The sequence below is a fragment of the Nycticebus coucang genome, chromosome 3 (assembly GCF_027406575.1).
Source record: "Nycticebus coucang isolate mNycCou1 chromosome 3, mNycCou1.pri, whole genome shotgun sequence".
Classification (NCBI taxonomy): Eukaryota; Metazoa; Chordata; class Mammalia; order Primates; family Lorisidae; genus Nycticebus; species Nycticebus coucang.
This window is the reverse complement of record NC_069782.1, coordinates 130,745,447-130,762,847: the sequence shown is the minus strand read 5'-3', so window position 1 is coordinate 130,762,847 and position 17,401 is coordinate 130,745,447. Positions and strand designations below refer to the sequence as shown.

At 48.9% G+C, this 17,401-nt stretch overlaps 1 protein-coding gene and 1 non-coding gene across 4 annotated transcripts in view; one reads left to right on the top strand and one right to left on the bottom strand.

Moving 5' to 3' along the window:
• Positions 1–17,126, top strand: part of FBXW4 (F-box and WD repeat domain containing 4) — a 106,693-nt gene extending 89,567 nt beyond the window's left edge. For 2 of the 3 annotated variants that reach the window (XM_053583046.1, XM_053583047.1), the window contains exons 6-9: positions 3,178–3,243; positions 15,330–15,470; positions 16,037–16,178; positions 16,397–17,126. In XM_053583046.1, coding sequence (XP_053439021.1) covers positions 3,178–3,243; positions 15,330–15,470; positions 16,037–16,178; positions 16,397–16,516 — 469 coding nt within the window. In that variant the 3' untranslated portion in view covers positions 16,517–17,126. The remainder of the gene's footprint in view (positions 1–3,177; positions 3,244–15,329; positions 15,471–16,036; positions 16,179–16,396) is intronic. The other variant, XM_053583048.1, reaches the window with a different exon arrangement.
• LOC128582805 (U6 spliceosomal RNA) lies at positions 5,068–5,170 on the bottom strand. Its single transcript, XR_008379241.1, has one exon. It is a non-coding gene; the product is annotated as a U6 spliceosomal RNA (small nuclear RNA).
• Positions 17,127–17,401: the final 275 nt, after the last annotated feature.

Here is a 17,401-nt window from a genome sequence, read left to right as displayed (position 1 = left end):
AGAGCCTTTGACATCCTTAGTTAGCATGTGACCCAGCACAGGGAGTGATGTGGAAGATGTGGGGGGCTGATGCACGTGGAACAGGCAATGGGGCACAGCTTTATGTTTGGGCTAAATCTCCAGGGAGGTTAGAGAACTGAGGTGGTGAAGCTGTCTGTGGTGCACAGATCCAACCCTACCAGCTTCTTTTCAAAGCAATTTATCTGGTGAGTCTTGATGGAGGAGTCAGAGTGTGGGGGTAGCAGGTTGTATGTGCAGTAGCAGCATTTTGAGGAAATTCACAGAAGGTTGGCCTTTGCTTTATTTTTACTTTCTATATGATAGGACTAATCATTTCTATCTTGTAAACTCATGGGATGTAAAGCAGGCATTTGTATATTCTAGAGTAGTAAATTCCTTTCCTTCCCCTTCATGTGTTTGTTGTACTTGGGCATACCCTTTTTAATCTTCTGACTTTTTTTTTGTTTGTTTTTAAGACAAGAGTCTCACTATGTTACCCTGGATAGAGTGCTGTGGTATCACAGCTCACAGCAACCTCAAACTCTTGGGCTTAAGCAATTCTCTTGCTTCAGCCTCCCCAGTTCCTGAGACTATAGGCTCCTGCCACAACGCCTGGCTATTTTTTTTTTTTTTTTTTTTGGCTGTAGTTGTCATTGTTTGGTAGGCTCAGGCTGGGTTTGAACCCGTCAGCTCCCATGTGTGTGGCTGGCACCCTAGTCTCTGAGCTACAGGTGCTGAGCCTAATCTTCTGACTTTTAATGTGGCTTGTCTGTGGCTTGTGGCTCAGTCTTCCTAATGACCATGAGAATTGAGGAGTGGCAGGAGGACAAGTATGGTCACAAGTGGTGGGGAATAGTTTGAGGTGTGCAGGACTATGTTTGCAGCCAGCCTGATCCCGTAAAGTTCTGGGAAGTCCCCATGGTTTGAGTGTGAGTCTTGGGGAATGGCTTAAAATCTGCTTGACTCTGTTCAGATGGTTTTTTATTGAGTGTTAAGTTTGATTAAACTTTTAGGACATCATAAGTGCCAGGAAGATGCTCTACTTTCCCTCTCTCTTTTCCTCCTCACTTCCCAGTGGTTAGGCAAGGTAATAGGACAGTTTTTGGAAAGAAACATTTATGGGTGTCATCTCCAAGGAATTAAGAAAGCTCTTAATAGGGTGGGAAGGTCAAGGGTGCTCCTCTTGGGGGCATGTGATCAGGGCCAGAGGTAGATGGGCAGGGAGAGAAGTCCCTGGGAAGGGTGTTTGCATCCCCCATCCCACCTGCTGGGAGGTCAGAGCTGTGGGAGTGGCAGGAATTAAAGTTCTGTGTTCCTTCCCCTTTTCTCTCTATTGACTTACCTTGACACTAATTTAGGCCTGTGGCTAGTCAGAGGCCTGCTGTGGGCCTCCTTAAGAGATGTCTGTGTGTCTGTGCTGGCGCCCTTCACCTGGCCCCCACTTCTCAAAAGTCTGGAGAGTCCAATTGCCTGCTTGAATGATTTCCAAGTGGCTATTATGTTTCCAACCCAAGGTAATTGGCTTTACCAATTATTAATGGATTACTCTAAAGAGAAAAATGTTGAGGGAGGGAGGTGAGGGCAACACCTACTAACTTTGTAGTGTTAGTAGTGCACTTTGTAGTGCCCAGTGGAGTGGCTGATTCCCAGGCTAGGAGTTACTTGGGGTATGGCAGGTGTGGTTGTTTTGGCACCCCCACTCTGTGGTTTAGTGGCTGCTGGCAATCCCACAAGTCCAGAGGAAACTGGGATAGTGGAGCATGTCCCTGGAGGAAGTCTTACTTGAAGTGTGGGGGACCCAGGATGCCTCCTATGTTCTTTTTATCAGCCTGGGATTGAGAAGCAGATACCTGCCCTGCAATCGCTATTATAAATCAGTGGCTTGGTCAATGCCTGCCCTAATATTTCCTCAATCAGCAATTGGCAGGCCAACTCCTGATCTTTGGCCAGTGGTTCTCAACCTTCCTAATGTCATGGCCCTTTGATATAGTTCCTGTGGGTTGTGACCCACAGGTTGAAAACCACTGCCTTAGGCAAAGCCACTAGCTTCTCCAGAGCCTTCCCTATAGAAATCTATTTCCCCACTGATACACTTGGGATCAGAGAGCCACCATAGTGGGTAGCCCTAGGGTGGATGGGCTGTTGCTAACATGTCATTAGTATGTCCAGTCTCCCCTGCCAGTGCAAGACGCATAGGGACATGGTCCATCCCTGCCCCAGGGCTCCTGAGTGACATAGCTGCTTTCAGTTCTCTTTCTTGCCCTTACATTTTCAAACCTGGGTTTCCTAAAGGCTTTCCCTTTCTACCCCGCCAAATCTCTAACAAATGAATTGTCTGGCTCATCGATTCAAGCACTGTGGTCCCAGCACTGTGTCAGCCTGGCCAGTTTGCACTGACCCACACTGGGCTTGTGCCTCCACTCATAATGAACCTGAGCAGATTGTGTATGTTGAGGGTTTCAGGGCTCTAAGAGACACTCTGGGAAATGTGCTCAGCCTGCCCCTCACCTGCAGTGTTTCTCATTGGCCTTAGATGATGCTGTCTGACTCCTCTCTCACTCATCTGAAGCAGTGGCTGCCTGCCTTTCCCATTCTTCACTCTCCCCACCCCCAATCACTAGCATATATACCCATTTAGAGGATTGACTCACTTTTCAGGTTTTCCTTTTCTCAGTTTGGTGCCTTTAGACCAGCCATGTGCTAGTACCACATTACCAGCTATCCCCCAGCTCTTAAAACCTTCAATAATCCGCCCTCCACCAGCTACCCTCACTTCTGACCATGGCATCATCTTCCAGCCCCCCAGCAGCCTGTCCTGGAAGACCTTTTCTGTGTCTTTGCATTGTGCTCTCAGCTTCTCATTGAAGCCCAGTAGGCTTGCTTTCCCTTGGGCTCAGACTTGCACATTTAGAGATCTGTTTTTATGGTGGGCAGAGACCACAACAACAGAGCTCAGCTATTGTTGAACTTTTGGGTTCTCTGGTGGAAGGCTACAGCCCTCACAGTGCTCCAAGTTGTTTTCCCACAACTCTAATGGCTCTTGACTGTTTCTCTCATTCTGGCTTAACCACACGATCTACTGAAGAACAAGCAACCATTTCTAATTGTAAAATGTAAGCCATTTCTACACAAGTTCTGACAAGCCAGATCTGACTCTGCTTTCCTTTTGTTTGGCAGCTCTTTTGTGACAGGGACAGCTTGTTGTGGGCACTTCTCACCCCTGAGAATTTGGGACCTCAACAGGTAAGAGATTCTTGAGACCACTATGGCTTCAGAGGGAGGAGGGAACTGGGACAGCAGGAGGCAAGAAAAGGAGCTACATGAGCCAAACCTGGCCTTGGGGGCCACATGGTCCAGGAGGAGACCAGGAAGGACCGTGCCCCAACTACCCACCGACAGCCTCCTCCTGATGCCGTCTCACATAAGATCATTTGGGGTCAGTTTGAGGAGACTATTGAAGTAATGTTTAAGTAAATAGTTTCATGTAGAATTTATGATAATAATTTGGATTTATGATATTGTTTCTCTGAGGAGTGCCTATGTGGCTACATAAAATCCCATCTATTCTCAGAGATGATTTTACTAAAAGGAATTTTGAAGGTGGTCTGCAGAACAGTTAAAATACTAGGTTATATTCACAGTTCTCTGTTTTGGGAGGCTTGCCATATTCCCATCTGATTATCTGCCATTCTGTTTTTGTTTTTTAACTTTTTATTTTGAAATATTTGTAGATTTACTCGGTTTACAAATATAGGATGGAGAGATACTCATGTAACATCTTACATAATATAGTATAATATCAAAACCAGCAGGTAGACATTGGTATAATCCACAGACCTTTATTTAGAATGCACTCATTTGTGTGAGTATGTGTACATCTGTGCAGTTTTATCACCTGTGCAAATTCAGGTAAGTACTACCACCATCGAGTTCCATTGGCACAAAGATCCTTCTTACATCCCTTTGTAGTCTTACCCTCCTCCTCTTGTGTTCTTATCCCTAATTCCTGGCAACCACTTACAAGTTTTCCATCTCTGTGATTATTTTATTTTATTTTATTTTTTTGAGACAAAGAGTCTCACTTTGTCGCCCTCGGTAGAGTGCCGGGGCATCATAACTCACAGCAACCTCCAACTCTTGGGCTTAAGCGATTCTCTTGCCTTGCCTCAGCCTCCCAAGTAGCTGGGACTACTGGCGCCTGCCACAAAGCCCAGCTATTTTTTGGTTTAGTTGTCATTGTTGTTTGTCAGGCCCAGGCTAGATTCAAACCCACCAGCTGTGGTGTATGTGGCTGGCACTGAGCTACAGGCTCCTAGCCCTCTGTGATTTTTTTCATTTTGAAAATGTTACATAAATGGAATCATACAATATGTTACTTTTCAAAAATGACTTTTAAAAAAACTCATCATGGGTGGCACCTATGGCTCAAATGAGTAGGGCGCCAGCCCCATATGCTGGAGGTGGAGAGTTCAAACCTAGCCCAAGCCAGAAACTGCCAAAAGAAAAAAAATCTCATCATATTTCCCTTGAGATCCACAGTAGTCATTGGCATATGTCAGTAGCTTCTTTCTTTTTATTGTTGAAGAGTATTCCATGGTACAGATGTACCAGAGTTCCTTTCTCCATTGAAAGACATTTGCTTTCAGTTTTTTTACTTTCGTATATAAAACTGTTATGACCATTTGTGCATAGGTTTTTGTGTGGGGATATGTTTTCATTTCTCTGGAATAAATGCTAACACCTACTATTGCTGGTTTGTTTGGTAGATGTATATTTAATTTTTTACCTACCAAACTATTTTTCAGACCATCTTTACCATTTTTATATGCCCACCAGCAATATATGAGAGATAAAATTTCTTCATATCCTCACCAGCATTTGGTATTGTCACTATCTTTTATTTTAGCTGCTCTAATAGGTGTTACATCTCATTGTAGTTTGAATTTGAATTTCCCCTAACAGCTAATGATGTTGGATATATTTTCATGTGTTTATTTGCTATGTATTTCATGTGCATCCTCTTTGGCAAAATGTCTGTTCATGTCTTTTGCCCATTGGAATTTTTTTTCTTTAATGGAATGCTTTATGAATTTGTGTGTCATCCTTGCTCAAAGGCCCCACTCATCTTCTCTGTATCCTCTCAATTTCGGTGTATGTGCTGCTGAGGCACTGTTTGCCTTTTTTTACATTGAGTTTTCAGAGTTCTTTGTATATTCTAGGTCTTAGTCCTTTGTCATATATATATATATATATATCTTGCTAATATATCTATTCCATCTGTAGCTTATCTCCCCCCCCCCCTTTTTTTGAGACAGAGTCACACTCTGTCACCCTGGGTAGAGTGTCGTGGTATCCTAATTCACAGCAACCTCAAACTCCTGGGCTCAAGTGATCCTCATGCTGCAGCCTTCCAACTGGCTGGGACTACAGGCACCCACCACAATACTCAGCTTATTTTTCTATTTTTTTTTTTTTTTTTTTTTGTAGAGACAGAGTTTCACTGTACCGCCCTCGGGTAGAGTGCCGTGGCGTCACACGGCTCACAGCAACCTCTAACTCTTGGGCTTACACGATTCTCTTGCCTCAGCCTCCCAGGCAGCTGGGACTACAGGCGCCCGCCACAACGCCTGGCTATTTTTTTGTTGCCGTTTGGCCGGGGCTGGGTTTGAACCCGCCACCCTCGGCATATGGGGCCAGCGCCCTACTCACTGAGCTACTGGCGCCGCCCTTATTTTTCTATTTTAAGTAGAGATAGGGTCTTGCTCTGCGATTGGTCTCAAACATCTGAGCTCAAGCAATCTACCTACCTCAGCCTCCTAGAGTGCTAGGATTACAGGTGTGAGCCACAGTACCCAGGCTTTTTTTTTTTTTTTTTTTTTTTTGAGACAGAGTTTCACTGTATTGCCCCAGACTAGAGTGCCATGGCATCAACCTAGCTCACAGCAATTTCAAACTCCTAGGTTCAAGTGATCCTCCTGCTTTAGCCTCCCCAGTAGCTGGGACTATAGGCGCACACACTCACTACCATCTCACTTGAAGCTGGGCCCAAGATGGCATACAACCTGAGGGGTGGTCTAGTTATATCACCATGGCTCAGCTTCATCTTGAAGGTTGGGTAATGATTGAGTGGACTCTTCTGCCTGTGGTTGCCTTGGTGAAGGGTACTCCTGGGCACCGGTTTATGGCCAGGATGGTGTTCTAAGGCATCAAATTTTTGACTATCATTCTCTTATGAAATCCCTAGCCCTCACTAACCCTAACTACTGGAACCAGAATTAACCCAAATGACAGCTATTGCCTCGATTCTTACTGGAGCCAGATAAGAAACAGCCACTGCATCCTCTGGCCAGCCTATGGGCTCTATGGTTGTGGCAGGGCTGCCTTGGGCATCACTTTGCATCGCCTTCTCTCTACCCCCAGGGTGCTGTCCTCAACACTAAGAAGAGCCAGGTCTTATTTAAACATCTACCTTATTCTTAGAGAAGCTTGGAGGACTGAGCCATGCGGGGTTTGAGGACAGATACCCTGGTGGAAGCATCAATTTTTCATGGGAGGAAATGGATGGACAGGATGACTCTGTAGAGTGGTCTTGCTTAGGGAAGCCCATGCAGATAATAAAGCCATGTAGAAAATAGGATTAAGGTAATGAACAGGCAAGACAAAAGTTTGATCTTTCAATATCACCAAAGCCTGACTGACAGGCCAATCTGCAAGGTGGAGCAGCATTGCTGGCAGGACTCGGGGCTGGGTGGTGTGCACACTAGATGGATTCTTTGCTTTTAACCTGTCACAACTGAAACTTGAGGAGTGCCTGGATTTTCTCTTTTATGTGTGTGCTGTGACTTGGGTGGAGGGGGAGTACAGGAGGGGCAGTTTTCCCCTGAGCTTTGCCCCTCCAGGAACTGCCCTTAGGATGACAGTGGGGGCTGCCCCTCTTGGGTGCTATTGCTCCACAGGGGAGCCACTACCCATGACCATCTGTATGTCTCTCAGCTACCATCCTCAGGCAGTCTATACTCCTTCTTACAATGCATGGGGACCCCTGTTAGGGTCAGCATGGCTCCCTCAGCCCCTCATTCCATCAGGACCTCTACAAACTCTATTCTCCCTATAGGGTAGACTGGGGAAAGGAATTGGGGTTGCTGGCTGGGGCACGCAGGTCAGAAGGCAGCTATGGGTACCCAGCTATTGCCTAAATGTCAAGGAACTTGGCGATCTCCCTCTCCTTCCTCTCTTTCTGCTTTTCTCTCTCCTGGAGCTGGGCACTGTGAGAGTGGGCCCAAGGACAGGGGATTTATAACCTGTTGATAGGAAAAATGGAATTCTTTTTTTTTTTTTGTAGAGACAGAGTCTCACTTTATGTCCCTCGGTAGAGTGCCGTGGCCTCACACAGCTCACAGCAACCTCCAACTCCTGGGCTTAAGCGATTCTCTTGCCTCAGCCTCCCGAGTAGGAAAAATGGAATTCTTTAGCCAACCTCAAGGTTCCAGCATATTCCTGCTTCCAATAGTAGATGGTCTTTGAACCTATTCCCCAACTCTCAAGTACCAGGAACTTATGTACTTCCATCCTTTTTAAAAATAAATTAATTTTTTTCAGGATTTCACTGTATTGCTCAAGCTGGTCTTGAACTCCAGGGTTAAAATAATCCTCTTGCCTTGGCCTCCCAAGTAGCTGGGGCTACAGGCCTCTATCTTGACAGATCAATCACTGAAGTATGACAAGCTAGGCCCTAAGGTCCCGTCAGCCCTGAGGAACTGCCCAAAGCCATCCTGTCCTGGGCCTGGGGTCTGAAGGCATCAAGGTTCATCTTGTGTTTTCTGTCTGCATTTGAGCAGAGCCCTTGGCTAGGCCCGTGGAAGGTTCCAAGTGTTGACTGTGTGGGGCACACCCCCACCAAGTCACTGGAAGGCCCATGTGGGTCTGACTAACCTGATATCACAGCCTCATCCTCCAGGGCTTTTCTTGCTGTGAGTTTTACTTTTTCTACCAAGGGGCATTGGAGTTGGATCAAGCACTAGTGTCCTGAGGAGGGGGAACAACTAGGCCCCTGGTGGACTTCAGGGACCTAGTTGTTGGAGAGGCTGTGATCCTAGACCTGAAGGTGTCACAGTGGGTCCAGCCATAGCCTTAAGCCACCTTGTGTACTGTAAGGGGGCCAAGTTTAGAGTCCGGTGGCCTCCTAGACCATAGAGTCCTTGGCTAAGCACTGTGCTGCCCTGCACATGTATGACCATATTTATGACCCTGCATACATCCCCTTATCTCTCCCTTCCCTTGTGGGCCAGGTCATCCCCAGTTCCCCATTATACCTCAATTTCCATCTCATAGCTCCTAAGCCGCGTCTTTCTCAGCAAAGGCAGAGGCAGGCTAGGTGCCCTACATTTTCTGTGCCTTAGCTCAAGCCAAACCCATGCCTTGAATACCCCATCTTTGCCTAATGAAATCCTGCTTAATCTTCAGCATAAATACTACCTCCTTCACGAAGCCGCCTCTGATCCTTACTCCTGTGGCTAGAGCTTATGGCCCTTCCCACTGACCACTTTGTTAGAGTACTCATAAAAACCAACAGGTTAGCCACAGGCTCTGGTTAGCCACAGAGCCTCCACAGGCTCTCTTCTGAGCTGGGAACTTACCTTGTATCCTTGCACTGAGCACAGAATATGTATATTAGGCATCTAATGACATTTGGAATGGCAAGGTACACCTGGCTGGAGCCCTTTTTTTTTTTTTTAATAGAGACAGAGTCTCACTTTGTCGCCCTTGGTAGAGTGCTGTGTTGTCACAGCTCACAGCAACCTCCAGCTCTTGGGTTTAGGCGATTGTCTTGCCTTAGCCTCCCGAGTAGCTGGGACTATAGGCACCCACCACAACACCCGGCTATTTTTTTGTTGTAGTTTGGCTGGGGCCGGGTTCGAATCCACCACCCTTGGTATATGGGGCTGGTGCCCTACCTACAGGCGCTGCCCTTGGAGCCCTTTTTTTTTTTTTTTTGGAGATAGAGTCTCACTTTGTTGCCCTGGGTAGAGTGCTGTAATCTCACACTTAAGCAATTCTCTTGCCTCAGCCTCCCTGTACCAAGCAGCTGGGACTACAGGCACCCGCCAGAACACCTGACTATTTTTTTTTTTTTTTTTTGCAGTTTTTGACCGGGGCTGGGTTTGAACCCACCACCTTCAGTATATGGGGCCGGTGCCCTACTCACTGAGCCATAGGCGCCGCCCACACCTGGCTATTTTTTAGAGACGAGGTCTTGCTCTGGCTCAGGTTGGTCTCAAACCGGTGAGCTCAGGTGATCCACACACGTTGGCTTCCCAGAGTGCTAGGATTACAGGCATAAGCCACTGCGCCCGGCCCCTGAAGCTCCTTTTGACCATCTGGAAAAGGAAACTGTGTCCTGAGCTCAGGCTGGGCCACTCTGAGGGCACTAGTAGTACCTTGACATTTAGGCAATAGCTGGGTACCCATAGCTGCCTTCTGACCACCTGCCCCCACCCCATGCAGGGGGCCTGGCCCACGGTCAGGGTGATTACAGAATTGTGCCTCTTTAAACTACCTGCCTTCGCCTTTGAAAGTATTACTGACAGCTTTTTCATTCTCTTTTTTCTTTACCTCTTTAAGGAACCCTGTAATTTCTTTCTGTCTTTCTTTCTCCCCCCTTTCCTTTTTCTTTCTTGTCCCCTCTGTCCCCCTGAACTCTTTGAAATTGGCTCTCTGCCTGCTGACACCAAACTGATACTTTGCATTTCACTTCTCCTTATCCCTTTATGGCAACAGATGTTGAAATTTTGTATCCTTTTATCTGCCTGGCTGCCCCTTCCTGTAATTACGGTCCCCTTGTTAGCAGTACAAAGTAGGCTGCCTGGCTGCCTGGCCTTTGAGCCATTGTGTCTGAACACGTGTGCACGGGTGGGTGCTGAGGGTATGCGCACACATGCATGCATGTGAGATGTTGTGTGCTTGGGAAGGCCCTTCTCTCTCACCTGATGGGGCTGAGGTGAGCAAAGCTTCCATGGGCTTATCTCCACTCCTCCCTTGTTACATTGAGAATCTATCTGTCCCCTTGATTCTCTGGCCTATTCCACAGAGAGCCAGCCTCTGGGCATCTGGAAGGTGGAGAGGCCTGCAAAGAATAGGTAACGGTTGGAGGTAGCCCTGAATGGTCTGTTGGGGCGAGTCCAATTGTCCAACTGGGCAGAGGATGTTGAGGGGGAGTGACCAAGTGGCTGCATTGTCTGTGAAGGAAGAGAGGGTGGGTACTCTGGAGTGTGCATAGCTGACTTTAATATGCTAGGTGTGCCACCCAAGCCTTCATTTTCTCATCTATAAAATGGGGTTAAGAAACTTACTTCATAGGCCTGTTGTGAGAATTAAATAAGCACTCAACACAGTGCCTGGAGCACAGAATGGACTCATGTGAGCTGCAGCTGTGGTGGCTACTCTGCAGGCCCCAGCAGACACAGAAGAGAGCAGGCACTTTAGTTCACTTCCCTCTGTTCTTGTCAGCCTGAATGCTGCTACCAGACTGGTTTGCCAGAACTCAGCCCTTAGCATGAATTCAAGCTCTACCCTTATTGGTTTCATGACTTTAAGAAAGTCACTTTTGGGCAGCGCCTGTGGCTCAGTGGGTAGGGGGCCGGCCCCATATACCAAGGGTGATGGGTTCGAACCCGGTCCCAGCTAAACGCAACAACAACAAAAAAAAAAATAGCCAGGCATTGGTGGCAGGCACCTATAGTTCCAGCTATTCGGGAGGCTGAGGCAAGAGAATCACCTAAGCCCAGGAGTTGGAGGTTGCTGTGAGCTGTGACACTATGGCACTCTACTGAGGGCAATAAAGCGAGACTCTGTCTCTTAAAAAAAAGAAAAGAAAGTAATTTTTCCTCTGTTATACTCACTTCCCTCACCTGCAACCAGGGAAACAAACTAAGACAATCACTTCCTGCTCAAAAGCCTCACAGCCTTCTGCTACCCACAGTTAATGCTAGATGAGGGGTATGCATACCCATGTACCCTCCCACTATGTCTGGAAGCCAGATCCTGCCAGCTTGTTCCTCTCACACTCCCAAGCCTCTATCTAGCAAATTACCAACCACTGCAGAACAGCCTGACTGCCCTGCCTCTGCACCTTTGTTGTTTTTCCCACCTGGGCTACCCCCCCTCCTGTCTTTGCCCATCATAGTCATGTCCTTCAGTGAAGAATCAGTCAATACCCCCAGCCAGAAATGTTCTTTTTTCTTATCTGACCCCTTATAGAACTTTCTTTTGTCTTACTATGGTATCTATCAAGTCACACTTTATATTGTTAGGTGGATACTTGATCCATACATCTCTCCCTTGCTGGAATGAAAAGTCCTTGAAAGCACTAAGTGTGTCCATCATAGTCATCGCTCACATCTCTCTGTAGCCTCTATTAAGCATAATGCCTTGTATACAGGAGGTGCTAAATTAATGGTAGCTGATTAAAAGGAGGAGGAAGTGGAAGGGAGGTAGGAAAAACCTCCCATTCTCTTAGCATCCATGTTAGGTACAGCTTCTACCTTCAGGCCATCTGCATCCCAGGGAGAAGAGGAGATGGAAGAAGGTAAACTGTTTCTCACTCTTCCATCCTTTCTCTCCACAAAACCCACTGTTGCATTTTGGGACAGCCCATACTAGACAGGGTGTCCTTATACCCAAACATACAGGAGACCTATGCAGTCTCTAGGGAACATCATCAGAAACCTGGTATGTTAAAAATGGCTGGAAAATGGTGGGGGAGCTGTGGGCATCCTGAGATGTGGGCTGGGAGGTGGGAGTCAGCCAGTAATGATTCCAGAGCACTCTAGTACAAGAGCTTGTAGGGAAGGCTGGGAGAAGAGTCAGCAGGACACTGGGCTTCCTAGCTCTGTGGGCCCATACTTGGGGAGTAGGGTGCCAGAGACTGCCCCCCTTGCCTCTGTGGCCCCTGAGCTTGGTGCTCAGGGCCTCTCCCAGGTAGGTCATCTAGGTCTTTAGGGCCAGCACCTACCTGCAGTGATGGGTATCAGTGTTTCACTTAAAATCCCTCCTCTCTGGCAGGGAATTCCTCTCTCTTCTGCCCAGCTGCAGTAGAATTGCCTGGGCAGCAGGACGGGATGGGCCAGGGGGACCTGTTTCACTTTTCCAGGGACCACTCAAGGATGTGGCCACCACACTCTGCTTGCTTCTTCCTGGAGAGGCACTGGGGGCTCCCAGGAGAAGGCCACACAGCCAGGGCCAAGGAAACAGGTCTCCTTCAGGCTGCCCCTCCCCAGCCTCTGTCTCATTCATCAGGCTCACACAGGCAGCCCCATCTGTCTTTATCTTTCCCTGGGTAGAGAGTTGCTGGAGTCAGGCTCAGGGGAGGCTGGGATGTGGAAGTCCTCCCCCCAACCCCCCTCCAGCCTTCAGCAGCTCCTGGAGGCCTAGGCTTTGTCCACAGGAGTTGGAAGGGAATGGACTTTTTGTCTGGCCCTCTATAGTGACAGACTGGCCCTTGCTCCTGTCTTGGCCCAGAGCTCTGAGCAGCAACCCTGTTCCCACACAAATTGTGCCACAGCCAAGGCTCCAAGGCACACACACCCCACCTCCCACAGTGAGAGGCCGAGAAGCATTCTTAACATTCTTTCCAGAGAAAAGGGGTGAAATGTCTGAATTTGGGGGTTGCCATGTTATACAAATTGCAATCTAATCGTTTTTACAAGAACACACTTGCAATTAGAAAAGGAGCCCAGGAGGAGGAGATGAGGAAACAGACAGCTTGTTTTGTCTCCGTTTCCCCCAAAGTTTGGGGCTATTGTCAGGCCAGTCTCTCCCTCCACCAGAGCAGTTGAGCTAGAGTTTTCTAGTTAAATAGGTCTTGGGGTGGGGGCCTTTAAGGGCCCACAGTACTATTTCTGTTTGTTTTCCCAAATCAAAGCCACAGCAGGGCTTCTATGGCACTGCTGGGCTGCTATTTGAAGAGACAGGCCATTTCCCAGAGCCTGGTGTGTCAGTTTATGCTCTGAACTTAACCTCACAGGCACTGCACAACAGAGCCTTGAGGGTCCTAGGCCCAGAGGTAAAAGAAATTGTATCTTTTTATTGGTCCATTTAAAGTGTGTGTGGCCATTTCAGAGAATCAGAGAACAGTACAGCAGAAAGAAAGTCCTCAGCCTCTGGCCAGGATGGGCTGGCAAATTGAGGGTCTCTCAGGACTGTGCTAGCCCCCAGGGACTGGTGCTTACTTGGGCCCTTGGGTCTCCCCCAGAGTGCAGTAGCCCCTAGTGGTATTCTCTATTTCGTTTTACAAATACTTAAGGCCCAGACATTTCCTAGTAATGTCTTCGAAGCAGGAGCAAGAGCCCAAGTTGGTAACCCAGTCTGGGTGTGCCTCTTACGCTGCTGTCCCTGCCCAACCCCATGGGTGCCCAGCTCTCCTTCCTTCTGAATCCTAGAACCAGGGATGGGCAGGCAGAGCCATGTTGGTCTTCACTTCTCCCAACCCCTACTGCCTTTCATCTTCTATTTCAAACAGACAAACATGAAATTACTTCTGTAGATTAAAGGGGAGAGCTCCTCAATCACTCCTTAAGGCCTCACTAATGGAGGGGGCAGGGCCCCCAAATCTGAAAGGAAAGGAAGAACTATGGAACAAAACAGCCCCTACATGGTTTATCTGTGTGTGTGTGTGTGTGTGTGAGAGAGAGGGAGGGAGACAGAGAGAGAGAGAGAGACTGAGAAGACTGAGATTGAATCATGGGTGGTGGCCTATCTGAGAATCCGGGCTTCTCTGGGAGCCAAGGTCAGTGGTCAGGTCAGTCTGTGGGACATTGAGCTGGGGAGATGGCCTTCTGCCTGATGCTCCCACCAGACAGAGGCTTGTCATCTTTTCCATTCAGGCCCAGCACTAGGCTACTGAGAGGAAGATAAGAACTTCGCTGAGAAGGGAGTTAGGGACAGGGGTACTGACTTGGGACCTATCCCCCACTAGGGGGATAGGGCTCCTTGCCGAGGCTTACTGCTCAGAGCTAAAAGGGAAAGGGCAGAGTGGGCAGAAAGAACCCCCCACCCCTACCCCCCAACCAGCTGCTTCCTTCCTTCAGCCTTCAGGGAAGATGGCAGCTGCACTGGGAAAGAAGGTTGAGGGTCATAATCTGAGTGAGGGGGAAAGACTGAAACTGAAGTCTGCACTCAGATGCATGGCTGACAGCCTTTCCTACCTCAGTCTTTTGAGATTGAATTATGGGTTTTTGCTAAAATGCTGCTTTGGCCAAAGGTGAGCTGCTGAGGCTATGAAGTCCTCTCCACTCCATGCCAGGACCTCCTACCTAGATGTCTTTGTGAAGTATTCATGGCCTTGTTTCTCCTCACACCATGGAGCCCAGCATCTCATGGGTGAAAAAGAAACTGAGGCATTGGGCCTGGAGAGTACCCCTTCTCCTTCATTCCCCTCAGTCATTCTGCAGAAAGGCAATACTTCCCCCATCTCTTAGCCACAGGGATTAGCGGGTGCACTTGATGTTGAGGGGTAGTTGCTAGGGCCAGGAGGCCCCCCTACGTGGTTGCTAGGGGTCTGGCATTGGGGCAAGGGGTCTGCCCACTGCCGCGGTCACGGAGGGAATTACACAGTCACAAAGAAATTGTTCTTCTCAGTAATCTGCTCTTGGCCACCGGGTGGGGTGAGGGTGGGGGGAGCAGGTTGGAGCCCAGCAGGGCTGGGGGCTGTGATCACAGAGGCGTGCTAGCCTCAGGCTGGGGGCCAGCCGGGCCAGGAACACCAGGGACAGCCTGCTAAGCTGCTTTCTCAGCGATTTCTCTCCCCAGACACAAAGGTGTTTACTTGTTTTAACATCTCCTGGGACTCCCCTTCTCCCTTTGTGTGGTCTTTATCCCCAATGAGGTTTGAGCCCCAGATTACAGGCAGGAATTAAGGCATTGGACTCAGGCAGCTCAGAACTGCATGACCTGTAGGATCAAGGAGTATAAAGTAACCAAGTGTGTGTGGGAGCGGGTGGGGGAGCGACCCCTTCAGCAAGGCCCATTCAATGTCCTGAGCTGAGGAGGAGTGGCTGGGCTGGGGGTAGCAGCATGCAGGTGTGATGGAACGGATGGGGGGTGGGGCTGGGATACTGGGGGAGGGGAGGAAGATGGGACTAGCTGGAGAGGCCTCATGGTGGGGGTGAGAGGGCTAGGAGTCTGCATTTCCTTCCTCCCCCCTTTCACAAGGAGTCTAATTCTAGCTGAGGAAGAAGGAGAGCTTCCTTTCTCCAAGGTCTAATGCCATCTGAATGTTCAAAGAGTAGGCCAACGTGGGGCAGCCCTTCACCCTCTGCCTTTCTTCCCCTCAGTGGGCAACTGGTGACACACCTGGGCAGTGATTTTCCTCCAGGGGCTGGGGTGCTGGACGTCATGTATGAGTCCCCTTCCACGTTGCTGTCCTGTGGCTATGACACCTATGTGCGCTACTGGGACCTCCGCACCAGTGTCCGGTGAGTGTGCTGGGCAGGGAGGACAGGTAGTGGGCCCCAGTGCAATCCGGGTCCTCCCTCTAAGCTTGGGCCAGCCCATGGGAGGGGATACAATTTCCATGTGTCCTGAGAAGGGAAGTGCCTACAAGGTCATATCAAGCTCAGACTCCCCACCCTTGGGCAGCTCTGGTGCTGGTGGGCTGGGAGACTGTAACCAACAGGCCTTGATCAGGTCAAGCACTTTCTTAGAGCATCTGGAGCTGTCAGGGTACTGTCCCTCAGCATTCTCTTGAGGCCTTTATTACTTCTCCCCTTCATGAGTCCTGTGACAAGTAGCTGACCATGTGGAAACACAAATGCAGGCATAATCTGCTGTGTGCTCTGGGGCTTAGTAAGGGAGTCCTTTATAAAGGATGATTTCCTCATTAAGTTAGGTTTATAAAGAATTTGGTGATACAGGCTCCTCTCTCCCTCTCAGTCCAGAACAGCTCCCTAACCCTCTCTGCAGTTCCTCAAGGCCCTTGAGGAAGCTGGGGTGGAGGTAGAGGGCACCCTGAAGCTCCCTTTGTATCTCCCTTCCTGGACAGGAAATGTGTCATGGAGTGGGAAGAGCCACACGACAGCACCTTGTACTGCCTTCAGACAGATGGTAACCACCTGCTGGCCACAGGTTCTTCCTACTATGGGGTGGTGCGGCTGTGGGACCGGCGCCAAAGGGCCTGCCTGCATGTAAGTGTCCTGTCCACTTGACACTGCCAGGATGCCAGGATTCCTTATTATGGGCTGTATCTGGGAGAGGGTAATGTGGCCAAGGGTGTGCCTGGAGAGGGTTACAGGAAACCTATAATGGCCTATGTTCCTATTTCACTGGGCCTGGGGATCCTGGGTAAGGTAACCCTATTTCCCACTTGGAAAGCTCTTACCTCTTCTTGTGCCCTCCCTTCCAGGCCTTCCCGCTGACATCGACCCCCCTCAGCAGTCCTGTGTACTGCCTGCGTCTCACCACCAAGCATCTCTATGCTGCACTGTCTTATAACCTCCACGTCCTGGATTTTCATAACCTGTGACCATCAGGCCACCCCTGCCTGTCAGCTAAGGAAGCCAGCTACTCAGAGACCACTCTTGTCTGAAAAGTGCAGTGATAGCTCTTCTCCATTGCCCCCACTGTGCTCCTAGACTTATGAATCAGTGCTTGGGTACCTTAAACTAGAGGCTTCTGAGTCTTGGGGCTTTGGCGTAGACCCAGAGATGTAGTCCCTCCCACGAATGTGGAAAGACAAGCCTGCTGCTTTGGGAAAGTGCAGTTGAACCTGGGCCTTGTGTCTGTTTGACCAGAGTAAGAATCTCTCCCCCTCCTTTGACAGCCTACAGAGTAAGGTTAGGTGCTCCTTCCTTCATGCTTGGAGCCTTAATGCCTCTTCCCAGGAGAGGTGAGGCTGCCAATACCTGCCTGCTAGCATTGGCCACCTCAGTCTCAGTCAAACCCTACCCTTGACCAACCTCCCAGGGCTGAGAGTTCATTCCTGGGCCACTGTAGACTGGTTTTGCTTTGAAACCAGAAAGGACTAAAGGGAACCCAGCAGTTCTGAGTGAGTTCTGAGCCAGCCCTGCCTCAGGCTGGCTGTTGAGACATGCTACAACTTTTCATTTTTGTAAAAAATAAAGCTTGATTCTTCATAAATCTGGTTCTTCACTGATTGGGTAGTTCTAGGAGGCCCCAGGAAAAGGGAAGAACAGTTTCAAACTCAGGGTTATATATGCTGGGGAAGGTGTAAGATCAGCCTCGTTGCTCTATTTCCCAAAGCTCAAGGGTTTCTTTAGGAAAACCTCATTGACCACCTACCCCTTTAGCTATGTGTGCACATGTGAGTGTGTGTGAGAGAGAGAGAGAAAAGAAGAGAGGTATGGAGAGGGGATTATGGAAGGGCTCTAAACTGCTATCATCTGTAGAG